Here is a 25,260-nt window from a genome sequence, read left to right on the forward strand (position 1 = left end):
TTTCGGCCTTTATTTTAAGAGCCGCTATAAAAGTACCACAAGATGACGTTTTTCAGCTTCGAAATGTTCTGCAAAAATGTCGCTCAGAAAAGTTTAGTTACGGCTCTCATTGACAACTATTCGATTTTGTCGCGTTTTCGTGGTCGTTTTGTACATTTACCCTGTTTTTGTTCAGAAAAGACTATATTTTGATTTTTGTATATTCGTTACAGAACATACAAAACACAGTTTTTTTCTGAGCAAACAGGGGTAAATGTAAAAAATTACAGTCATTTTTTCATCACGCCATAACGCTGAAGTTCGACTCAAGGCGGATCTTTCCTTCGGGATTCTTAATATACTCACCAAGGGCTTTCATCTCCAAAAGGAATTATCTCTGCCCCAAAATTTGTGTTCACAGTGTTATCATAAACCCAACGATTTTACTAGGTATACGACATTGTATATGTATTATATGTCGGGAATATATGTATGTCATACGCATATTTACAAGACTATCACATAGTTTATAATTCTGGGAATCTAGAAGTCATTTGTTCTTATGTGTTCATATTAAAATTACGCTAATTTCATTTTTATCTTCATTCTCGGAAATGTCAACCTTATAAGAAACATATGGGTCAATAACAAAGCAAATCACAATATTTGAGTAATTTTCCAATCTTTATGTGGTCATCACTTGAATAACCTAGTTTCGTTCAATAGGTTAATGCCGTTACCGTAATTAGTTTCCCCTTCAAATTGAGTAATAAATTTGATTGTAATTTACCTCACCAATTCCCAAAGGATATTACCGCTGATTATAGAAAAACTTATAGTAGCTCTAGCACACTATGCTCACTCACTACAATAATTCAAGAGCACCTTCACACAAATGCTGGATTGTAATATAAACGTTACTAACTGAAGTTCATTAAATTAATATTTAGATAAATTGAAATTTGAGTATTACACATTTCTAACATTGTTTACATAGACTGTCGTCCAAAACGGAGTTGTGTGGTCAAATATTTGTTTTGAGAGTTGGGGTTTGTAAACAAAAATATAATGTTAACAAAGTTATAGGGAAAGTTAATGAGTTTCTTTTTTAAGGAAACAACGAATTTGATTTAAAGATTTTGAGATATTAATGACTATTACATATATAAATATTTATTTGATTAAGTTTAGAAAAAGTACAACAACTCATATAATACTTATTATGACATATTCCAGTTTTTATGTTTTTTGGAGCGAATATACAAATCTATATTTATTGTTGCCCTATTAAGGAGAAGGTCATTGTTTATAATATTTTAATTTAATTAATTGAGCCGAGCCCTACGGATGAGGTAGGGGTGGAGCGATAACAAGCAACGACCCTGACCGGTTTTAACATGTCCAGGACTTATCTTGCTCACTACTTCATCTCAAGTGGACACAGATCTCCCCGTGGTGTCACCAGGGGAGCTGCTTTTAACACCCGTGAAAGGTAGTCAGCTAACATGTGCCGCTTGTTCACTCATAAGAACATTAAAATCTTGGATTGGGGGTTGGATTACCAAATAATGGGTGTTAACAGTAATTTTTGGTAGCCGCAACTATTTACAAAACCCCCTACTAACCCATTATTTTAACAACGGCATGTCGCACTGAATAACTAGTTATTCTATAACCACTAGAATAACTAGTTATTCAGATGTCACTAGAAGATGAAAAATAAGCTAAAAAACATATGTTCTATTTTTAGAAAAGTTGAGGTGGAATTTGTTTTCAATTTCAACACATTTCTTATTTTTATTTTATTTTTCTCTCTGCTGGATTTGATCATGCGAACTTCTGTTCTACGCGTACGACAGTAAGGGTTGTTTAAACGCTTACATTTGCACCACCAAATATTTTTGTATTTTTAACAAAAAAATTCGCGTGCCGACGTCGACGTTGAACACTAATGTTATGACTTTTTTATAACCTCATATCCCTGTATCATAGCGTAAAATCTTAATTATAAAGTGATTCGACAAACATTTAGATTTTTAACTCGAAACAAGGTATAGGGGCACACGACATAACCAAAATGACATAACCGTTCGTTTCTCACTAATTTTATCAACGTATTATAACATATATATCATTTTATATTATATATAACTTTATTTCATATATAATAAAAATTAAAAGTGGTTTGTGCGGGACGTTTTTTAAATTTAAGTGGAATAAAAGTTATTTTCGTCATTAATAGGCAACAGGAAATAATTTATTGAGAATTTTTTTTCACTTCCTAGAATTTTTTTCAAAAAAAAAAATGTTTCAAAGTAGTTTGTGCGGAACCTTTTTTTATAATAAAATAGAAGAAATGTTATTTTAGGCATTAATAGGCAAAAGTTCATTCATTCTCACTACAGGGGGCTATATAAAAGTGTGGACCTATGTAGACAATTTTAGGTTGGGAAGTTTCGTGACTGCAAAGAACCTCAAATGACAAATTTCGGGTAATTCCGACAAAAATGTTGCCAATACCCTCAAAATACCGAAAACCTGGAGGTACCCTTATATGGGGCCTGTACCAAAACATGGACCTATATTGATAACTTTTGGTGCAGAAGTGTTGTGCGTAATTACAATTACAGCAAGTTCGGGCAAGAAATACAGTTAAAATTCTCAAAACACCGACAATCGGAAGGTACGCTTAAATTGGGCCTATACCAAAAAGTTGAACTATATTGAAAAATTTTAGTGAGAACGTTTTGTGACTACTGGGGATCTCAAATGCCAAATTACGGGTAGTTCCGTCAAACAATGTAGCTAAAACCCTCTAAATACCGAAAATCGGGAGGTACCGTTATATGAGGCAATACCAAAACATGGACCTATGTTGACGATTTTTGGTGGAGAAGTTTCGTGACAATTGAGAACCTCAAATATCAAATTACAGCCAGTTCAGTTAAAACTTGTAGCTAAAATCCTCAAAATACCGAAAATTGGGAGGTAGCGGTCTATGGGCGCTATACCAAACATGGACCTATGTTAAAAATTGTTTGGATATAATTTTTTGGTCACTAGGAAATCAAATTGTAGCAGATGGAAGACATTCATCAAGCGTATTGGATGTACGATCGTTCCGAGGAGCAAACATCGACTTGGACCACCACCTTGTTGTTGGACATCGGTAAGCTGCAACCACAACAGCATATTCCACTCAACTATTGCAAAGTATTGACCACTCGATACAAACAGCCGCAAAATCCATTCTTAGATACCAGAGACCTCTACCAAGAAACCCATGGTATGACCAGGAATGTCATGCTGCTACCGAATAGAAGAATGCGGCATATAGCAATACTCTACAATAGCAAATATCACCCATATACGTTAACTTGACTGCAACAACAACATATGTTCTCTTTATTCCCATTTGTTGTGGTTTAGCAAAGTAAAGACTCGCTCAGAGACGCTAGTACACAAAATATTTTGAGCACCACCGCTCTACAATCAGTAGCAACGCGTTGTGCACAAGAGAGGTATCGGGAGAAAAGGAGAGAGGAGAAACGTTTTTTCTACTGAGAAAAGAGAGAAATTAAAAAATTGATATGTGCAACTGTCAGAATGAACTCCGAAAATTCTACCAAAGAGTGAAACATCAAACTGATGGCTTTGACACATCCTCTTATAGAGATGAGCAAAGTAATCTGGCAACAGAAAATAACGTTTTTCCCCAACTTTTGGTAACCAATACCAACAAAGACCACGGCAATGCCTCGGATCCAAATCCCGAAAATGGCATTGAATGTCTACCGCCCGGCCAAGATGAGGTAAAGGCAGCAATAAACCGACTGAAATATAATTAGGCAGAAGAAGCCGATGGATTATCAGCCAAGCTGTTCAAAACCGGAGGCGACACATTGATAAGGTGTATGCATCAGCTAGTTAGCACCATCTAGCAGCAGGAACGCTTCCCCGACAATTGGAACCTGAGCATCCTGTGTCCCGTCCACAAGAAATGAGATAACACTCTAACTATAGGGGCATAAGTCTGCTCCCTGCTAAAGGATATTGTGTGAACGACTGAAGAACTGGCTAACGACATAATTGGGCCATACCAATGCGGCCATACCAATGCCACAATTGACCACATATGTACCCTGCTGGAAATCGTAAAAATGACCCAAGAGATTCAGATCGACACTTACCATATTTTTGTCGATTAAAAAGCAACCATCGACAGTCCCATACGATCAAGGGTATTCCAGGTCAAGACATCAACTTTGTCAGTTTTGAATGTCGATATTTCTCAAGTATCGATAACTGTCCAACCATCCAGCACTCATCATGCAACCACAAAATGTTTTGTGGTTGCATGATGAGTGATAAAAATGAACGGCCACACTAGCAAGCAACAACAAAGCTGTCATTCAGAACTGTCAATGTGTACCCAGCTTTAGTCGACTTTCGATTAATCGATTAGACGACTTTTTGTAGTCAAAATTCTAAAAATCGAATAGGAATAGGTAATTGAAAGCAATAATAGATGTTTCGACTTTTCGATTTTGGTCTAAAACTAAAAATGCGATCACAAATCGCATAATTATGCGATTTTCCCTCCAGACAAAAGTTTACTACGATTTTAAGACTTTTGACTGCAAAAAGTCGATTAATCGATTAATTGAAAGTCGACTTACCTATCCCAAAAATCGAAGTCGAGTTTTGACTGGAGGGAAAATCGCTTAATCGATTATTTTGTGATCGATTTTGCCCATAGATTTTAGTTGACTTTGGCGGTTCTACAGTTTTACTGTAGAAAACTTGAAAATCGACATATAGTCAGTTATAATCGATTTTCTGCGGTTATCAAAAATTCGAAAGTCGACTTTTAGGACAATTGAAAAAATCGCCAGACCAACAAATCGCATTTTTAGTTTCAGACCAAAATGGAAAAGCCGAAAATCGATTACTGCTTTTCATTACCTATCCCTAGTTCTCAGTTATAATAGGGAAGAACCTCTTCGAACAGTTTAGTACCAAAAGAGATTTTGAAAAGGTAATACGAAATGCAAACGTCAAAATATACACCAATAGCCACATGTTACTTGCTTATGCTGACTACATTGACATCGTGGATCGATCAGTAAAGGAAGAAACTGCTACGTTTAAGAAGGTCGAAAAGAATCTGTGGGTCTGGCAGTAAACAGCGACAAGACCACGTTGTGTCCATAGAACTCGGACCAACTGCGAAAGTCGGTACCTATAATTTTGAGGTAGTTGAAGACTTCGTCTACCTCGGCACCGTGAAAAACACAAAAGTAACATTAGTAATAAAATAAGAATAAGAATTCAATCATTCAAACAACTAGTGAAAATATAACATCTCACCTTTACTTTGATGCAAAGTAGGTCTGTTAAATGTTGGAGATATAGCAAAGGATTGATTCCTTCCAAATTTTCCATTGGTTTAAATATTTATTTTAAGAACGAATGATGTTTAGAACGAATAATATTTATCAATGTCAGTCCGTCTGGCTGGTTAGCAAACGAATCAACCGATTCGGTCCAAAATTTGACAATCGTAATATTTTGTCAAAAGTTAACTTCGAAGATGGGCAATATCGTTCCACTTCCTCGGGTTAATCCTCCACAAATATTAATTTTTTTTCACTATAATGGTGCGCATGACAGCTCTCAAAGAAGTAACCGATTTTATCCATACTTTGAAAAAAAAAAGTGATATTTCTACTAGACATAGATCAGGTTCGATTATGGTCTATATCGATCCACTATTTCGGGCACCTTCCACTCAAAATTTCAGAAAAGTGCATTTAAGACGTCTTCTCAAATCGTTTTGATTTTTATTGCAACAGGTTGTACTTGAGGCCCCTATTACGATGGCACAAGTATTTGATACTTTCTGAGAAAATGATCCGAAAACTGTAAAAGAACCCCTACGAACCCCTTCAACCGGATACTGTGTTGGTCCAAACTGTGCATGTCGTAATATTTCTTCGAATTTTAGATGAAATTCGAAGATGGTTCTTATCGATCCACTCCTTGCGGTACCTCCCCTACAAAAGTTCGCTAAAATGGCACGCGCTACATCTCCTAAGCGGAGCAACAGATTTACCTAAAATATTTTGTCCACATTTAGTCTAAGTACGTAATTGGGTCATATTAGTCCACTCCTTAGGGTACCTCCCTCACAAACGCTCAACATTTTTGTTTAAATGCAGTTTAATATCTGTTCGATGATTCTTTGTACATTTTTACCGAAGGTACATCTTGTGGTCGTGTTTACTGCGATATTATGTTTTTCGTGGACAAGTCCATGCTTCCTGATATAATGGGCCAAAAGCTCGAAATTATACCGTGACCAAATGTAATGAGTGTAAAGTAATGACTCCCCAAATAAGATCCACTTCCAATATATACAATGTGGTCCATACCTTCACACACGCAACACTTTTGAGCTTTAAACCAAATCCATATTTTATCGACAAATTTATGCGTCCAAAAATGGCCACAAAGCCGACAGAGGAAATTTACAAGATTTCACAAAAAGACACACGTATTGCGCCACGCCACCACATACTACGCATATAAAAATGTATCCATCGTGCGTATTCGTTATATTAAATGCTACCTGACCAATATTAATCATGCGATCTGGATGTCCATATTTTCGTGTATACACATGCTACTTGAGTTCACTTAATTGCACACATCGTAGTCTAACTATTGTGTCACTATACCTGCTGGTCTGCTGGCCTTTTCTACTAGGCCACTACAAACAATTAATTTTGTTTTTTTTTACGTTTTTTGTTCCTCCCCACAACCATTTATCAATAAATGTTCGACTCATTATATTTTATTCGCTGCACCTATTTTGTTATCCGATAAGTGTATCATTTAATTATTGGACCGACATGCAAGGCTATGACAGAATTTATATTTCACAGCAACAACATGGGAAAAAGAAATTCAAATTAAATGCATTATGGAAGCAGTTATATAGGCTATATTACTTTCATAAAAACTAATGCAAGAGACGTGCACTTTTCCAGCTTATTTGCTTGTTGTTGCGTGTAAATGGGCAATAGTTTTTAGAGAATATAGCCCTAATTTATATTAGGCAATTTTAGTTGCAGCAGAGACAGAGAGAGAGAGTGAAAAGTGAGACTAATGGGAACCATTCAACAACCTCCCCTTGTGAATTGAGGCATAGCATTTGAAAGGTTACATTATTTTAAAATTTCTTCTTTTTTTTAGTCATTAAGGAAATTTAATGTTCAAATTCATTAGAGACTCTAATTAGGCTCTATATATTTTAGAAGAGGGCTTCAGCTTCTGACAGCTCCCTATAATCTTTGTATTTATTAAAAATGTTATGTGGGACATGAATAATTGCAACAGTTAATTTACAATGGATAGGCCCTAGCTTGCAGTTTCACATTTGGTGCCCACTAATGAATTTTGCAATCGACACTTCAGATAACTATCCTAGTCTTCTGATATTCGGGCAACAGAAAGGAATTTTGGGCACATCATCTGCTCTTCATATTCCTGCTGATGAATGCCAGAAATTAGACGTAACGTCGTGGCCAAAGCCTAGGATTAGTTTGTTCATGCCTGTAGTGAAATCCTGTAACTGATTTTTTGAGTTAACGACACAAATCGGAAAAAATAAAAACGAAAAATAACGAATGAAAAGTTTTTATTAAAGTTGACAGACTCTTGATATCTGTAAGACTTAACGCCATCTTACCGAAAGATTTCGTTAATTAACGAAATTATAAGCATTTGGATTTTACTGATTATTGTTGTTAACTCAAGATATGAGTTACAGAATTCCACTACTGACATTAGGTCTTTCTGGTTACTTCCCAGCAAGAATTGTCCAGCAAGAACTTTCTCAGAGAGTAAGGAATTTTTATTCTCTTTTGCAAGAAAAATGTAAAAAGTATACAGACATCTTCCCAGCAAAAACCAGCAAGCAATCAGCTGGCTTGCCAAAACTGAACAATTTGTCCGCCAATAAAGGAACCAAAGGAAGCAAACATTTTGTAGTTTATTTAAAATAAAAAAAGAAGATGAACCAATAAAGGAATTTTTCAACTTTGCAACTTTGTTCTCCGAAAAAACAATACAGTTTGACTTCCTATTTCCACAAGAAAACATAAATCACCGAACAATTAAACAGCTGATTGTTTTCCGGAAGAAGAAGAAGAGTTTGCAAGTGCTTGCTAGAAGAAATTTGTCCAGCAAGAATTTGCAAACTCTCAGTAAAAGAACTGTCAAAATGTCTCTCTCGATCGCTTGGAATACCGTTAGCCCAACGCTGCTTTATAATCGACGATCTGCATCTCTTGGGTATCTTCTAGGGTAAATATCTGGTCAATTGTGGATTTGCCAGGTCTAAAGCCGCATTGGTATGGCCTAATTATTTCGTTGACTTAGGCTATATACTTCCACACAATATCCCTGACACTATCTTATGTCCCTAGAGATAGAGCACACAGTCTCATTGCATCTGGAATGTTCGGATTCCTTATAGGGAAGGTACAGTTTTCGCACGAGCAGATGTACTTACAACAGTTAAAACATATGGTCTCCAGCTTCACTCCGGTGAATGAAGGAAGAAACATATGACCGTAGTCCTGCCCATTAGATTAAATATTTCTAAGAGATCTTCATGCCAAAACCCTGTAACAGGAAAGGTACGTACCCGATTAAACGTAGCAAATAATAAAAGTGATCCTCGTTCCGACAACATATCAAGACAGTGGCAAAGTATCGCCAATTCCATGCAAACAGCCGCAAAACCCATATTTAGATACCAAAGAGAAGAATGCGGCATATGGGGCTACTCTAATACACGAGGGAGGTGTTGGGAGAAAAGGAGAGGGGAAACGTCTTTTCCGCAAGAAAAAACGAGAAACGGTAGAACAGAAGCCAGATTGACATCCGAAAATTCTTCCGAAGAGTGAAACTTCAAACTGATGGCTTTGGTATAGGTAAATCCTGCTGTAGGGAATGAGCAAGGTAATCTGGTTACAGATACAGATAGTGTGCTCAGGATATTGAAAGAACATTTATCCAAACTGGTATCCAATACTGCAAAGACGACGAAGATACTACATATGCAATCACCGAAGACTGTATTGAATGTATACCGCTTGGCCAAAATGAGGTAAAGACTGCAATAAATCGGCTGAAAGATGATAAGGCAGCAGGAGCCAAGATAAGGTGTATGCATCAGCTAGTTAACACCATCTGGCAGGAAGAACATAATTTCTGCTGCTGATACTTATCTCTATTTTCTTGTTATTTGGATAACAGATAGACATGAATGCCAGAAATTCTTCATATCTACCAGAATTTCTGGAATATCATCACTGATACTGAGCGAATACGTAACTCCCTGCCAAGATCAACATCTAAATACTTACATACTTTAATGCAGCTAGAATTATATAACTGACATTTAAAGTTAATAAGTTAGTCGATAAATACTTGCGGGGAGAGGTTTGAACATTTGAAGTAGTACAACAAAAGTACCGGAACATATAAATTACCGGCTATGGGCGGGAACAGTCTATGAGCGGGGAGCTAGCTACGAGCTAAACTGTAAGGAGAGTAAAGCGCAGAGAAGCAAACTAACTGCGTCGCGCAAGCAAATCACATGTCCCAAGACTTTTGAAAACTACTGGCGACTTACTATAACAACGGACATAAAAAACATTTACTCCCCTATTCGCCAATTCTGATTCTTTTTGCTCAAGAATTAATTCATTAATACGTATCCATCTGGTTTTTTTAAGTAATTGAGAATTGTTTGCAGATACAAACGATGATCAATAGTTAATTGTACAAGAGTTGTGTGTTATGATAGGGAGAAAACTATGAGTTGGTCACGTTACAAGGAGGCATAAAATCATTGCCATCCCTTGGAACTGGCGAAATAAGAATGATCCCGTTAAAACATTTAGATAAAGCAGGCCTCGAGTATTTAAACAAACACCTCAACTTGTCTTATAATGGCTATTCCATTCCATTTCCATTTACTCAACAGTAGAGAAGATTTTTAAGCAATAATGAGTGTTAATCAGTTGAGAATAATTTCTCATACATTCAATGTGATTATTTTTTATGCCTAAAAGTATGTTAGATTAGGTTTACGATAGCGCAGCCATCTAATAGTAACTGCTTCACTCGCTGACCTTTGAATCATTGGCAGGTTTCAGGTTTTGAACTGGATAGGTTTGAAGATGATATTAAAATATTCTCCATGGTTATTACTGTTTTGTTGATCGATGGTTCGCACTGAAACATATAAAGAAAAGAAAGTTAAGTAGTTATGCCTTTTTTCCAAGGAAGGTGGGTTTTTGGTGTGATGAAATAATAAGGTGGCTTAAGACGGCCATCTGATCGTTTTCAATCAGTGAAATTCGTTGTTATAATGAATTAATTGTGTGAAAACGTAAACAAACACTTTTACAGCTCGAAGGATTTTCTTGATGTTTTTGGCAAATATAACAAGTGAGCAAAAACTATAGTCGGGACGGGGCCGACTTTGTTATACCCTAATTGCATAAGTTCTTCTCTGCAAAACATTTATTTTAGGGAATATTATCCGACTATCACCAAATTCAATATGCTTCTTTCTCTCTGGGATAGACATTGCGACATGTGGAGTAACTACAAAAAAAAGATGGAAAATTGGATGCATTACGGACTATTGTGATATCTGCCTACTTTGCATCTTTCTTCTTCGACGTTGGAGTACCCTACTAGAAGCCGAGATATTCGCAAAAGAATAAAACATTATCCGACCATCACCAAAATCAATAGGCTTCTTCCGTCCGTTCGTTCGCAACGTACAGATCGCAATTATTGTTCGATTTGGCTGAAAATTGTGGAAGATCATTTTTTAGTCTAATGAAGAACGCTATTGCTTTTGGTGAAAATCGGTTCATATTTGGATATAGCTCCCATATATATTTTCGGCCGATTTGAAGTATTTGATGCACCAAACACGCTGTATCTGTCCAATTTTGATGAAATATAGAGTGTATTACGGAATTAGGTCTATAGATAAATGTCCCAAATTGTATCAAAATCTGTTCAGATTTGGATATAGCTCCCATATAAATTTTCGGCCGATTTTTGGTATTTGGTGCACGAAAGACGTTATATATGTCCAATCTCAATGAAATTTGGAATCTGTGACGGAATTTGGTCTAGAAATAAGTGTGACAAATTATATCAAAATCGGTTCAGATTTGGATATAGCTCCGATATATATTTTTGGTCGATTTTTGGTATTTGGTGCACGAAAGACGTTATTTATGTCCAATCTCAATGAAATATGGAATGTGTGACGGAATTTGGTCGACAAATAAGAATGCCAAATTTCATCTAAATCGGTTCGCATTTGGATATAGCTCCCATATATATTTTCGCCAGATTTAAGGTATTTGATGCAACAGAGACGCTATGTATGTCTAATTTTGATGACATTTGGAATGTGTGGCGGTGTTTAGTCTAGAAATATATGTGCCTAATTATATCGTAATCTGTTCACATTTGGATTTAGCTCCCATATATATTTTACCTATTCACAGTGGTGTAGGGTATCATATAGTCGGCCCCGCCCGACTTTGATCATTTCCTTACTGGTTCATCATTGTAAAAATGGGATTTTCTACTTTCATAGTCATTCTTTGCTTTTGGATTGTCCCCAACCAAAGCTGTGATATTCATCATTGTAATTAAAATCGCAAAAATGAAAAGTGGGTTTTCATTACCGACTATTGCGATATATTCGTTGTTTGACCATCTACGACATCCTACTTTACATCGTTAGAAAGGTGATATTTTCTACTTTCATGGTCAGGTTTTGTTTTTGGTATACCCCTTATAGACTCTGAGATATTTGCTTTGGAATAAAACGTTGACTTTTTCCCGAAATAAGTTTTTTGCCTATTCCGACCCCTAATTATTATGCGGTCATCACCAAAATCAGTAGCCTTCTTCCCATCCGGGACCCCCATTAACCAACAAAAAATTCGTGACGAATGGAATGTTTTAACGACTATTGTGATATCTCCGTTATTTGGCAACATACCCCATTGTAAAGATAGGATTTTCTACTTTCATGGTCAGGCTTTGTTTTTGGAAAGCCCACAACCAAAGCAGTGATATTCGTCATTATAATTAAAATCGCAAAAATGAAAAAGTTGGGTTTAAAAGTGGGTTTTATTTTGACTATTGTAATATCTTCGTTGTTTTACCACCTACGATAACCTACTTTGCTCGTTAGAAAGTTGATATTTTCTTCTTTCATTGTGAGGGTTTGCTTTTGGTATAGCCCTTATAGGGACTGAAATATTCGCTTTGGAAAAATGTTGACTTTTTCTCCAAATAAGTGTTTTGGCCATTCCGACACCTAAATATTATCCGACCATCACCCAAAATTTAGTGACGATCCGATCAAAATTACGACCTGTAGAGTGATTACAAGGTTTCGATGGACAGTAGCGTTATGACTTTTTGACATTTATTCTCAAAAATGACTTCCTGTAGTGATAATGAATGAACTTTTGGCTATTAATGCCTAAAATAACATTCATTCCATTTTATTATAAAAAAAAGGTTCCGCACAAATTACTATGATTTTTTTTTTTTTTTTGAAAAAAATTGTATTATTTCCTGTTGCGCGAGTAATTGGTATTTTGACTATTAACGACTGAAACAACTTTTATTCCATTTAAATATTAAAAAAGCTCCCCACAAACTACTTTTAATTTTTACGAGTTAGTACAAAATTGTATATAATATATAATACGATGATAAAATTAGTGAGAAACAAACGGTTATGTCAATTTGTTTATGTCGTGTGCCGCTATGCCTTGTTTTCAGTTAAATATCTGCTTACAGTGACTTCAAAAAATTGTCAAAAATTCTGAAAAATAAAAACTTTAAAAGCTTTTTGTGCGGAAGCTTTTTTATTGAATCGCACTATAATGAAGATTGTATGTAATCTTATTGTAACCCTAACGGATCGTTTCAGCTAGTCGAGACAATCATTTTGGTATAGATATGTATGGGTCTACGACCATTATTTCGATGCGTTACCAACTTTTTGGCCAAAACCAACTTATAATACCCTCCCCACATAGTGGTGTAGGATATAAAAAGGATAATGGGATCCGTGCGTGTTATGGTGGGGGTATCTATCTCGTATCTACCCAATAGTCGATGTCTTCATGTGTGCAAAAAGTGACACCTGCAAAGTAGATGTTTTTCACGGCGCTCTTGAACCAATTTTACATGAATGGAGCTTACACCTGGGAAGTTTTTGCGAATTCTGAAACTACAATGTTCACAGATGAGAAAAATCAAAAAAGAAAAATTCGCATTTTTAGGGTTTCTTTAGGTTTTCACTATTTTGCTTGGAAACCGCCAGTCCTATCGAAATGGGACTATAGAAAGTATTGTAGTCGTGAAAATTCGCTACAGGTTTGATTTGTTTCTAGATTTTACCATTTTTGAGATATAGAAGTTCAAATTGGGACGCCTCCTTATAAAAGAATGTCATGTACGGTGCGCCTTAACTAACATTAAATAAATGCAGCTTACACCTGGGAAGTTTGTGCGGATTGTGAAACAGCAATGTGTATAGATGAGAAAAATTCAAAATCAAGAAAAAATAGCTAAAGGAATTTAAAAATAAATCGCGGTCAAAGTTCACATTTTTAGGTTTATTTTAGGTTTTCGCGATTTTGCTTGGAAACCGCAAGTCCTATCTAAATGGGACTTAAAAAAAGTTGTAGCAGTGAAAATTCTCTAGAGGATTGTCTGTTATGAGTTGTTCCCAGGTTTTAGAATTTTTGAGATATGGAAGTTCAGGTCACATTTTTAGTTTTTTTTTTTTTTTTTGTTAGGGTTTCACGATGTGCTTGAAAACGGTAAGTCTTATCGAAATAGGACTAGAGAAAATCTTATAGCTGTGAAAATTCTCTACAAGATTTGCTTTCGTAATTTTTTCCTAGATTGTATCATTTTGGAGATATGTAATTTTAAGCTGAAAAATTGCAGTCATGGCATTGTTTTTTCACTGCTAAAAGATTTTCTTCAGTTCCATTTTGATAGGGCTTGTAGTTTCCCAACGAAATCGTGAAAATCTAAAAAAACCCTAAAAATGTGAACTTTGACCGCGATTTATTTAAAAAGCGCTCCCGCGATTTTTTATTTTTTTCCCATCTATGAACATTGTAGTTGCAGAATCCGCAAAAACTTCCCAGGTGTAAGCTTCTTTCATTTAAAATTGGTTCAAGAGCACCATGTCTTTCGTCTCTATCTCCTCTGTATCTTTGCATAATCTACAATAGTTGACGCCACTGTCGTCACACATCGACGTTAGAGATCTGTCCTGCATACAGGTTCCATATGTGTGTGTGCCTTCTCAATTTCTGTAATGACTTCATGACTCCATGACTTCAGAGCCTAAGTGCCGTCTAACTATCGACATGTATAGTAATCCGCGGGTCCTGTAAAACTAGTTTCAAATCCTTTGACCAATTCTGCTGCTTTCCTGATATCAAGAATCTCTGTGGGAAAGACGTTACACAGATTTTCGGAATAGATCGCATCTTGGAAATGTCCCTGATTGAAAAATTCCGGAGAATGGGTCAAACCTGAAAGAGGTGGACACATAATATCCAGATATCTCTATAATACCTCAATATCGCAATTTCTGCAGGAACGAAATTTGCAACTTTCACCGCCCAAATCAACTGTAACTCACTTCACAATGTGGACCAAGGAGCTGAGGAGGGCCTTCAACATTACAGTCGGATATTTGGAGATTCCAACTGTCCACAATCCAAAAAGTCATTGGAGTTATCTTCGACAACCTCCACACTCTAAATATGCGGCCGCCAGAAGAACAAAAGTCCAAAAGAAAAATAAAATGCTAAGAGTCATCTCTGGGGCGTCTTGGAGTAAGACAGGAATGTCCTGCTGACTACGCATAAAGCAGTCATTCGCTCGGTCCTAAATTGCGCTACCCCAGTTTGGACATCGTTTTTAAGTGATACTCAGTGGAGAACTTTAAAGGCCACTCAAAACAATGCTATTCACGCCACTACCGGATGTGTCCAGATTTAAACTGTGTACCATCTTCATCAGGATGCAAAGACATAAGAACATAATGTGTTGCCCACTCGACAGTTCCTGCTGGTATGTCATCAGCCAATGCATCCCAACAACAACAAAGTGATTCAAAATCCAACCCCTAGACACATCCGGAAGGAGCACTCCAGCAAGCGTATCCGAATACAACATCATCCAGTGGTGGCAGAATCTGAGAAATTCCTACCCATATGCACGAGAACAATCCTGGCACAACATAGAGCTGGCTGTTCTACCATCCTCAACACTTACCAGGTCAGAGTCATACGAGGCGTTGAGGAAATTTGCCCGCTGTGCAGACAGGAACCGCATTGATCTGTGACGCCGACCAGTTCAAGTAGCCGCATTCCTTCAACTACCAGCAACTAATCTTCACACACACCCCCCTAACACATCTAATCCACACATAATTTCCATAACACGACACACACAACAACCATAGCATCACACATCTTATGGGTAAACCTGTTACAACAACAACAATCGTAGGTTAAGATGGGCAGGACAACTGTTACATGCAGCTCCGCTAGAAAGTACCAATGCAAGTTCGTCCAAAAGTGGAGGCTGGAAATCGGGAATTTCGCCTTTTCTGATGAATGGTACGAATGTTAAGACGATTGCCATGGGCCCAAAGCGACTTCAATATCCTGAGCGTAGTTGAGCCAAAACTACTCTGGTTTGTCGTGGCAGCTGACTTTCCTCAGCTGCGATAGATGGAGGATGTATTCCGAGGACTTCATTCACACTATATTTGCTTAGAGCCTTAGCAACTGCGTCCGTGTGAATGCTATTAAAACCTTCCTGATATACATGTTGATCCAGTGGTTCTCTCCTGTATCGTTGGACCTCTTCCTCTACAGCGTGGATATCCTTCTTGATGTGCCTGAGTGTATCGGGCCTACCCACCAGATGGTAATTGGGATGGCTCTTACGGTAACACCCAAGCAAGTACTTCAAAGAAAGCATCTCATTGTGTTGCTGTACTGGAAGAATCTTTGCCTCTCATGTAGATGGTCTACTGAAGACATGAGGAGGCAACCTGTTGCTGTTCTCAGAGCGGCATTCTGACAAGTTTGAATCTTTCCCCATTGCGTATCACTTAATCCCGGGGACCAAACTGGAGCCGCATAACTTACCACAGACCGATCTATCGCGTTATCAACAAGGTTTCTTTACCTGCACCCCAAGTGCTTGCGACAAGGGACTTGAGGACCTTTTTCCTACTTTTCAGTTTGTCGCAGATAGCTGTGGCGTGCGCGCACCACTTGAACGTAGTGTCGAATGTTACCCCTAGAATTTTGGGGCAGTTTGTTGTCGGAATACTGCTACCGTCGACCACGACATTCAATTCTCTTCCAAACTGTGCCATCCATGTGGTGAACAGAGTGGCAGTAGATTTAGTGGCGAATATCTGCATATTCCTCGCGTGGAAAAAGGTGGTAAGATCGGTTAAATAAGAGTTCAGTCTCTCACAGATGGATCGTACAATCATCCGCATACGTTACGTCTGGAAGGGGCGGAATACAGCAGAGGTAGAGATTAAACAGTTTCGGAGTTTTCACCCCTCCATGAGGAAGTCCCTGTTTCACTCTACGGGGTTTGGACTTCTTGTCCCTGATTTCTACAAACGACTGATGTCCGCACATATTGTTGATGACCCAACGTTTCAAACACGGCTGGAGAGTAGTCTTCTCTATATCCTCGAAAAGCTTGGCATGGTTGACAGTATCCAAGGCCTTCGATAGGTCAAGAGCCACCATGACTGTTCGGTCGCACGGCCTGTTCTGGTTCAGTCCCTTACTGATATGTATGGATATGGCGTGTAATGCTGTTGTAGCACTATACATTTTCCGAAATCCATGTTGATGTTGATGTTGGGCAACAGGAAAATAGCTTATCATAGTTGGGAGCAGAAGCGCCTCTAGGATCTTTGGTTCTATGAACTGACAGTTAAAATAACACGCGCACCTCTTTGGTCAGTTACTGTCACGCCGTTGAAAGTAACAGCCGTTCTTCTTTCCCAGATTCGAGAGTAATTTAACCGTTGCCCACAATTTACTTAATCCTGTACCAATGTTGCTTATGTTCGCCTACTAACTGTTGACTTCAAAAGTAAGCTCTGTAACTCTCGGGTCTTCAGGGTTCGTACGACGAAGCTCATCACGCTCATTTGCTAGCCTCGTCTCCTCTGCTGGGAAATTTGGTCTTATTTCGTGTATTCGACCAGAAAGTTCTCTCAGCTACCCGAGGAACTGAGGGGATGGGCAGCTCTCTGAAGCGGTGATTGGTAAAATCTCTGAACCCTTGCCAATCAGCTTTCCCATGGTTCAGGAAAGCACGGCGTTCAGAGGATATGAAATCGGGGGGTCTATTTACGTAGACGATGATAGGGAGGTGGTCCGAGCTAAGGGAAATGACTGCTTGCCAGGATACGTCATTTATCAGTTGTTGTAGCAGCATAAAAACCTATGTAGAAGCATAGGTTTGATGCTGAATTGGCAGCCGCTGGCCGAAACACCATGGTTTCGGGTCAATCCGGTACGAAAGAACCCGCTGCCGTGGGATAGAGCTTGGTTTCTTGCACCGCCGCGACCTTGATATTCTTCTGACTCATGAAGTCCACTGTTTCCTCGACCTTACCTCGGAGTTCATTGCAATTCAATTGCAAAATGGATGTATTTTCTGGGATTGGAACAACGGCAGGTATTAAATGCTGCATGAGCGCGGTTTCTGTTAAGGGGACTGCGGGCTAGTTTCGTAATCAGACGACGAGGAAGTTTCGTAATCAGACGACGACTCACTGGGGGCTGTGTTCACGCAGCATGCAGCAACATAGTCCTTGTCGTAGTCCCTCACGTGGACAAGTCCAGAGCAACCCCTTAGGTGCACCCACTCCTTACATCTATTGCATCTCAAAGAAGGTTGAATGTGGGTGAAGATGCGGATGTGACAAACCGAGCACAAATATATTGGTCCTGGGTTTGCCTCCATCCTGTCACTGACCAAAAGAATCCGGAGCAGGCATTCCGAGATATGCTGCTTCCAACACAGAAAAGCGAAACAAATACAAACATATGTACACTGAGATGACAGCCGTAGGCCGGAACGCTGATGTTGTGTGGTTCCGGGTCAATCCGGTACGAGAGACCCGCTACCGTGAGATTGTAACTTTATTGTAGGATCTCCTAGCTACTCTACGAATATTTGCTAATTGTTTATTCCACCAAATCGGTTGGGATTTCTTCCCAGGATAGGTGATTGAACAGGAGTTCTCATAGAAAGTCAGGAGAGTATTGATTAGGGAATCCATCGCTCCTTTAACTTCCTCGATTGTGTGAAAGCTATTGTTTCCGCATAATGTTAAAACCGACATGGCTCTGAATCCCGTTCCCCTGGGATTTCTGGCATAAATGCACGAAAAGCTCTGCGTAATTTTCATAGACTGTATACAGTGGGCAGATACAGTGCGGATTGGTTATTTCGTTTCGGTCGATTGTCATGAAAATTGTGCATAAACATTTGCACTGGATGGTTTACATAAATCATATAGGGCATTGTAAAATATTGACATATAGCTTAATTTATCCAGACTCAACGGATTATAATCTATATTAATTTATTTTTCTATCCCATTTGTATTACTGATTTTTTACAGTTAGCTTTAAACTTAGGTGTAATTGTTGATGTAAACAAGGCTTCCACACATGAAGATTTTTTTGCACAACTAAGTGAATCGGCACAGCAACTGATGTCTCTGCGTTGTTATACAGAAATTTTGGAACATACCAAAGTTCGGCTGAAAACTCTCATGGAAAGCTATGCAGAATTGAATGAATTATATGTTAACCATGATGGAATAATAGGTAATATTATACACTGTGTATACAATTTTTTTGAAAGATATAACGATTTTTTCCTATAGCTTTTGTTAGTGGCGGCACTTATATGAGCCGTTTGGAAGAAAGTTTAGATTCACAACTCGAGGTGGCACGTGATATCAGAGATAAGTTGGGCAGTACTTTGGAACAGTGGCGGATATGTGGTCTCCTGCTGAGAGCATGTGCCAATTCTGCAACACAAAGTCTTAAACAATGGCGTAAACTTAAGGCAATAGTGTAAGTTGTGAGATAAATTGGTAAAAGTAATTTTAAAAAATTTATCAAATATTTCTTCCTTTTACAGGAATCCAAAGGATAAAATTGAGACTGCCTTAGCCTGTCGCAAAGATTTACAGGCTTCATTGGTTTCTTTGGAATGTGCCCAACTGTCATTGCCACATGTTGAGATCAAATACACCAGTAATCGTCAAATTTTGGCTGTAAAACATTGCAACACCTACATGATTACCGATATTGCCAATCTAGCCCGCTACGAACACACAACCAAAGTATTTGTCTCCTATGAATCGAATACATCCAAAGCATCGGCATGGCTTTATGAAACTTTCAATAAGACATTGAGACAGGATTTTGATCGGGCTGAGGAAAGAGTTAAAAATTTGGCTAAAAATTTGAGAGATCATCGAGAAGAAATATTTACAATGGCTAGAAAATAAGAATGTGGCGTGTATTGGTTTATTTGTGACTTTTTGTTGTTTTTTATTTATGTATGTATATTCTTTTTAAAAATAATTTGTTAATTAAATTAACATTTTTTACATATAACAATAACGTTTCATTATTTATTACTATTGTTATAAACTAATACCAATAGCTCTTTTTCGGTATACGATCCTCTTCAATTCCCATTTCTTCCATAATATCCATTTCGAAGGTGGAAAGTTTTGGCTTAAAGGTGACTTCTTGAATTACGGTAGCTGTAATGAAATAATAAATAAGAAAAATATTAAGAAAAAAATTAAAATCCGACAAAAAATATTAACAAAATTAACGTCCAACTAGTCCGATGATTAGTGAGAAAATGCCACAAGGAATGGGTATTAAAAAATGAGTATGGGGTGCCAAAAAAGGGTCACAGTTTAAATTCATCAAAAATAGGTACTCTCTACAATCAGAGACTTTCGCACTGTGTTACCTTGGAACTTTTTTTGGAGGTAAGGTATTACGAGAACCACCTTTGACCACAGATTACCACGGAAGAAAAATGACATAAAAGGTCTGAGAACGATATTCCTATGTGTATGGGTTAAGGACTGGGACCATAAGTCATCTGCTGATTAATAAGGATTAGGTGTGTCCTATTCGTAGCTATTTTTTGGAGCAAACAGCCAATCAACACATCTTTTCGATATCGACAATAGCGAAATGATATCAAACAACAAGTAAAAGAAGTATCAGGTCGGCTTTTCCGACAGAGACATAACCTTAGCCTTTGTCAATTGACACGTTCATCTATAAACAGATCGGTTATTCTGAATGAAAAGATGCGGACATTTTGCTAATATGATTTAGAAAGTGTTGAATTTTAGCTAAGGAAGTACCTGAAGGAATGAACCGGCATAGTCTATTTCGGAATTGGATTTAATTTTGAGAGTCATTCCTTTCTATAGCTATCGTGTCAATCAGCCATTTTAGTTGGTCACCGTAGGACTTTTTAGAACTCTTGGGTAATTATGTTCAGAAGCACCGACATGTCCACGAAAAAAATGATATCCTTGTTATCGGAATCACAAGGACTACCTTCGATGAAAATTTCAAAAGTATCCTCTTATAGCCCTTAAACTGCACTTAAGCGATATAGTCAATTTTCGAACTTTATTTAAGTTTAAGAGAAATATTACGATGTGCAAAGATATGACCACTATTGTAAGTCACCGTAGGATTTTTTTAAAATTTTTGGACCATTATGTCAGGAAAAATGGTCTTGCCCTCGATTTATATCGCTGTAAAATGGACCACAAGAAGTATTTTCAAAACGATCCACAATCAGCCCTTAAACTGCACTTAAACGAAAACTTACAAATTTGAGAGGGAGATGCCCTAAGGAGTTGTCCGATATAGACCTTCTTGAAACTTGATGTACAATGTCCAAAGGTTCGGCCAAAACGGATACTCAATTCGTTGTTGTTGTTGTTTTGGTTTCGGGTCAATCCGGTACGTAAGAACCCGCTGCCGTGTGTTGAATACTCAATTGATACTCAATTCGTAAGTTGTCGTGCTTATCACTTAATTTAGTTGGTGCGGGCAGGGAATTTTTGTGCTATTATCTCAGGAAGTAAGGACATACGCCGAAAAAATTGTGTCGCGAGTACAAGATGCCAAAATTCAAAACTTTCAGATACATGTCCTTAAACCAAACTTTTGCGAAAAAAAAATGAAATTTTATGTGGGAGATACCTGAAGGAGTGTATGGATATAGTCCAAATTCAAGCCTGACCGAATCGGTTACTTCCTTAGACAAATGAAATGTATAGACAAAGAAATGTTCTCACCAATGTTGTTAACATTGAGTTTGTTGACAGAACAACTCAATTAAAAATGCCAATAAACACGATTTTGTAAACATTTTGTTCTAACAAAAACTGTATGGGGTTAGCTTTTGACGAAATCTACATCCTCAGATAGAAATATAGAAGAAAATCTTTCCATTTTCCGGAAAAATCGCCTTCGAACAATTTTGAGTTTTTCTGTTTGAGTCGGTTGACAGCACATAATTGGTCTGTTCCAGTACTGCAAGAATCTACTAATTTTTACTATTTTTTCGATAACATAAAGGAAAAAATGTTATCGTAGTAAAAAATAGTTGCTTCTTGCAGGTTCTGGAACAGAGCAAATATGAGTATTTCTTTGTCTATACGATAATTTGTCTATGGTAGTTTTGAAGGTTTTGAAAGCTTAAAGCCGTTTGCCTCTTAATTCGGTTTAGTCAAGTCTCCGTAGTTCGTAAAAAATACCTTTGGTACCTTTACATTATGCACTTGAGAATTTCGCATAGCATATTTTTACATGGGACGAAACGCAAATACTACCTAACTTGGGTCATTGAAAACGATGCCTTTTAACCTCTTCATTATATCCTAATCGATAATAGTTCTTTGTCATGCTCACCTGGTGTATCCTTTCCCTCTCTTTCGATATACGCCGCCTTAGTTTTATAATCATGGGTATGATTATTCGATTCTGGAATGGGTATAATGCGACCTGTACGCACTGAGACACGAACTTTTTCACCATCTTCAGTGTAACGCCATTCAAAATCACAGCCCTGCAAATCGGATGGATCGACCAAACGTATATCTTTGGTTACCTATAGATTTAAGCAAAAAAATTAGTACTTTTTTATATAAAAACCACAACATTGTAGCTTACGTCCAATGGTGCTTCTGATCTTATGAGTACACCGGGAAAACCCTCCTCAGCTCCGACGGTACGATAATGCCAATTAATACCATCAACGACGACCCAGTTGCGTTCCGGTATAACTTGGGTAACCAAACCATGTTTTCCCTTATCTTTGCCAACCAAAATTTCGACGCGGTCACCGCGGAAATAACTCCAATCCTCTGCAAAAAGGTATTACTTATATTTGGTTTTGCAAATTTAGGACATAATTCCGTGCTCATACCTATGGGTGTGATGTGGACCTTCTTCCTAATTGTACCAGGCATATTTTGTTGACGGAAATGTCCAGTCCAGGGACGATTCATGGTATAGCGGTAACGTTTACGTTCCACAGTACGGTTAAGATATTGGGGAGTTCCTTTGGGAGTCTCATAGTAGACCTATTCAAAAAATGGGATATGATCAGATGATATTTTGTTGGCGATATGATATTCAGAAATATTGCAGTTTAATAGGTATCAGTATTTGCTCTGTTCCTTTATGCACCTTAGGTTACCCATTTCTTGCTATTTTTAACCTGCAAAGCGTTCCTTTACTTAAAAAGCATACAATTTATATGAGAGCAGTTTACCACCCACTTTTACCATTTTTAAAAGTAAAGGAACAGACCAATAATTATAATACCATTAGACCGGTATGTTCGTTTGTGACTTCAAAAATGTCATGTGTAAACAGAATAATCCATTGCAATTCCATTTTTATACTCACCTGTTTTTTACTTCTTTCTATGTATTCTTTTGGAAAATTAGAAAAATTCTTTAATTTTGATCTAAGAAATTGTGTTATTCTCATTTTAATTTATAATTGTCTTTTTTTCACAGCTGAACAAATTCTAACGTGAATCTTATGAAACTTCTACTGGGAAGTGTGGGAAGTGTTCAGAATGGCATAACAGCCATAACAGCTGATTTTTCTTTAGAAGTAGGAAGAAGAGGAATATTGATATTTGCGAATGAGATGGGTGGAGGAATATAAAAGTTCTGCCACCGCAACATGTCTTCCCATAACCCCCGTTTACACATGCAAATCCCAGTACGAAAAATAGTCCCAATTTACATTAGGCAAGTTTACTTGTGGCAAGTCACCGGTTGTTAGAGAGACACGGAAGGGGAATGGAAATGGAAAAAATTTGCTCATACCGGCAATTTTCAGGCAATTTCTTTCAAAATTTCCTTGCAGAGACACGCAAATAATGTTTATGTCAAATTTCTGATTCTTCTTCACACTCATTTTCTCGTTTGATCATTCAAAGGCAATACTAAGGCGATAATGCTTGTAGAAATTAAATTAAAGTTCATTAAAAATTAAATAAGTACATATGTATGTATGGTAACATGGGGCGCCTTCGCCACTGGGGCGGGTACGCCATCGCCGATTTTCTCGCAAAATGCAAGTGCTAGAAAAAATCCGTTAAAGGCAAAATTGTGAGTTTAATGAAGATCTATCATCTCGCAAAAGTTGGCAATTGTGTCATAAGTATGATAGCGGACGCACGCGGTTTTATGTTTTGAGGGTATTGGGGAAAATAATTATGGTAAATGTTTTTTGTGATATCTTCTTTACCTTTTGTGATATCAAAAACATATTTTATACCGTTAGAAGACAACTACTGAAGAATAGAAATCCCAATAATTTGCATGAAAAAAACAATAACAAATGTCAATATATTCATATTAGGTGTGTTCGTTTACTCAACAATTTGTACAAATTTGTACAAGTCCAGTAACTTCTTGTAAACGACCAAGGTCTTTTGCATTGTACTGCAGAGTAAACGAACAACATCCAGTAACAATTTGTACAAATTTTAAGTAAACGAACACACATATTATGAGATATGTTGGGGGTGGGGCGCCTACGCCATGATAGGGGTGTGGTGGGTTAATGTCAGAAATTTGTCATGTTTAACTTCAATTCTTTATGCCATAGATATACCACACTATAATGTGAAGTTAAATCAAATATGACCATAAACGTATCTTGTTTTGGTTATATTATGATTTTTGTACCTAAATACAAGGAACCTATTTCAATTAACCGCTACAATCGGTTACTATTTGTGAATTTTAGAATCATTTTTGATTATTCAATAGAAAACATGTTCCTTTTTCGCATAATGTTGATATCTAAGGAAAAAGTATGGTAAATTACAGTTTTAGAGTCCGTTGGAAAATGTTCAATATCGATGGCGAAGCTGCCCCATGGGTGGGGAGGCTTCGCCACTTTTTGGACATTTTGTAAATTGTCAAAAATAATATTTTAAAAACAAAATTATAACCACTTATATATCAAAACTTATAGTCAAGATACGCTAATATTTGTACCAAAAATAATATTTGAAAAAACTTTAACGGTGTCGGTATGAGAACATTTTGAACAAAAACGTGGCGAAGGCGCCCCATGTTACCATATATGTTTACTCATGGTAGAACAAACCAGGTAAAGTAAATACTGCAACAACAACCACATAGAAATTTGTTTTTGTTTGTAAACGTTATAGGCCGTTTACATATAACCGGGTTAACCCAATGGGTTTCAAATGTCATTTCCATTGTGTATACTTCAAATAAATCCTCATAAAGAAGGTTAACCCTGCAAAAAACTATAATCTAAACGCCGTATTATAGCCTATTTAGACTAGCCATAAATCCTCGACTGGATTTAATAAATCCAGTACAAATCTCATTGCATTTATATATACATTTTGGAGGATTTAAATGGCAGTCAGCTGATTTGTGTTCATAGCACAATTACCAAGGTAGATGCATCAGCCCATCTGATCGAATTTGAAACGTCAAAC

The 25,260-nt window shown here is 37.4% G+C and overlaps 2 protein-coding genes across 2 annotated transcripts in view; one reads left to right on the forward strand and one right to left on the reverse strand.

Moving 5' to 3' along the window:
• synr (BH3-only protein sayonara) overlaps window positions 1-19,826 on the forward strand; it is a 32,462-nt gene extending 12,636 nt beyond the window's left edge. The window contains exons 3-5 of the mRNA XM_073969159.1: window positions 18,818-19,025; window positions 19,085-19,277; window positions 19,345-19,826. Coding sequence (XP_073825260.1) covers window positions 18,818-19,025; window positions 19,085-19,277; window positions 19,345-19,717 — 774 coding nt within the window. The 3' untranslated portion in view covers window positions 19,718-19,826. The remainder of the gene's footprint in view (window positions 1-18,817; window positions 19,026-19,084; window positions 19,278-19,344) is intronic.
• Window positions 19,736-23,338, reverse strand: mRpL24 (mitochondrial ribosomal protein L24). The gene is made up of 5 exons (XM_073969160.1): window positions 23,172-23,338; window positions 22,687-22,843; window positions 22,431-22,624; window positions 22,170-22,368; window positions 19,736-19,978 (listed from the first exon to the last, which is right to left on the reverse strand). Exons 1-5 carry the CDS (start codon window positions 23,253-23,255, stop codon window positions 19,863-19,865), a joined length of 750 nt encoding a protein of 249 aa, XP_073825261.1. The 5' UTR covers window positions 23,256-23,338; the 3' UTR covers window positions 19,736-19,862.
• Window positions 23,339-25,260: the final 1,922 nt, after the last annotated feature.

The sequence above is a fragment of the Musca autumnalis genome, unplaced genomic scaffold (assembly GCF_047663935.1).
Source record: "Musca autumnalis isolate F117 unplaced genomic scaffold, ASM4766393v1 scaffold_2, whole genome shotgun sequence".
Taxonomy (NCBI): Eukaryota; Metazoa; Arthropoda; class Insecta; order Diptera; family Muscidae; genus Musca; species Musca autumnalis.

What these genes read in the sequence shown, in the direction of transcription:
- mRpL24 (XM_073969160.1), bottom strand. Translation starts at nt 23,255, where the DNA reads ATGAGAATAACACAATTTCTTAGATCAAAATTAAAGAATTTTTCTAAT. An exon ending in GGTCCACATCACACCCATAG is followed by an intron (nt 22,625 to 22,686) that starts GTATGAGCACGG and finishes ACCTTTTTGCAG; the next exon opens with AGGATTGGAGTTATTTCCGC. An exon ending in AGAGGGAAAGGATACACCAG is followed by an intron (nt 19,979 to 22,169) that starts GTGAGCATGACA and finishes ATTTCATTACAG; the next exon opens with CTACCGTAATTCAAGAAGTC.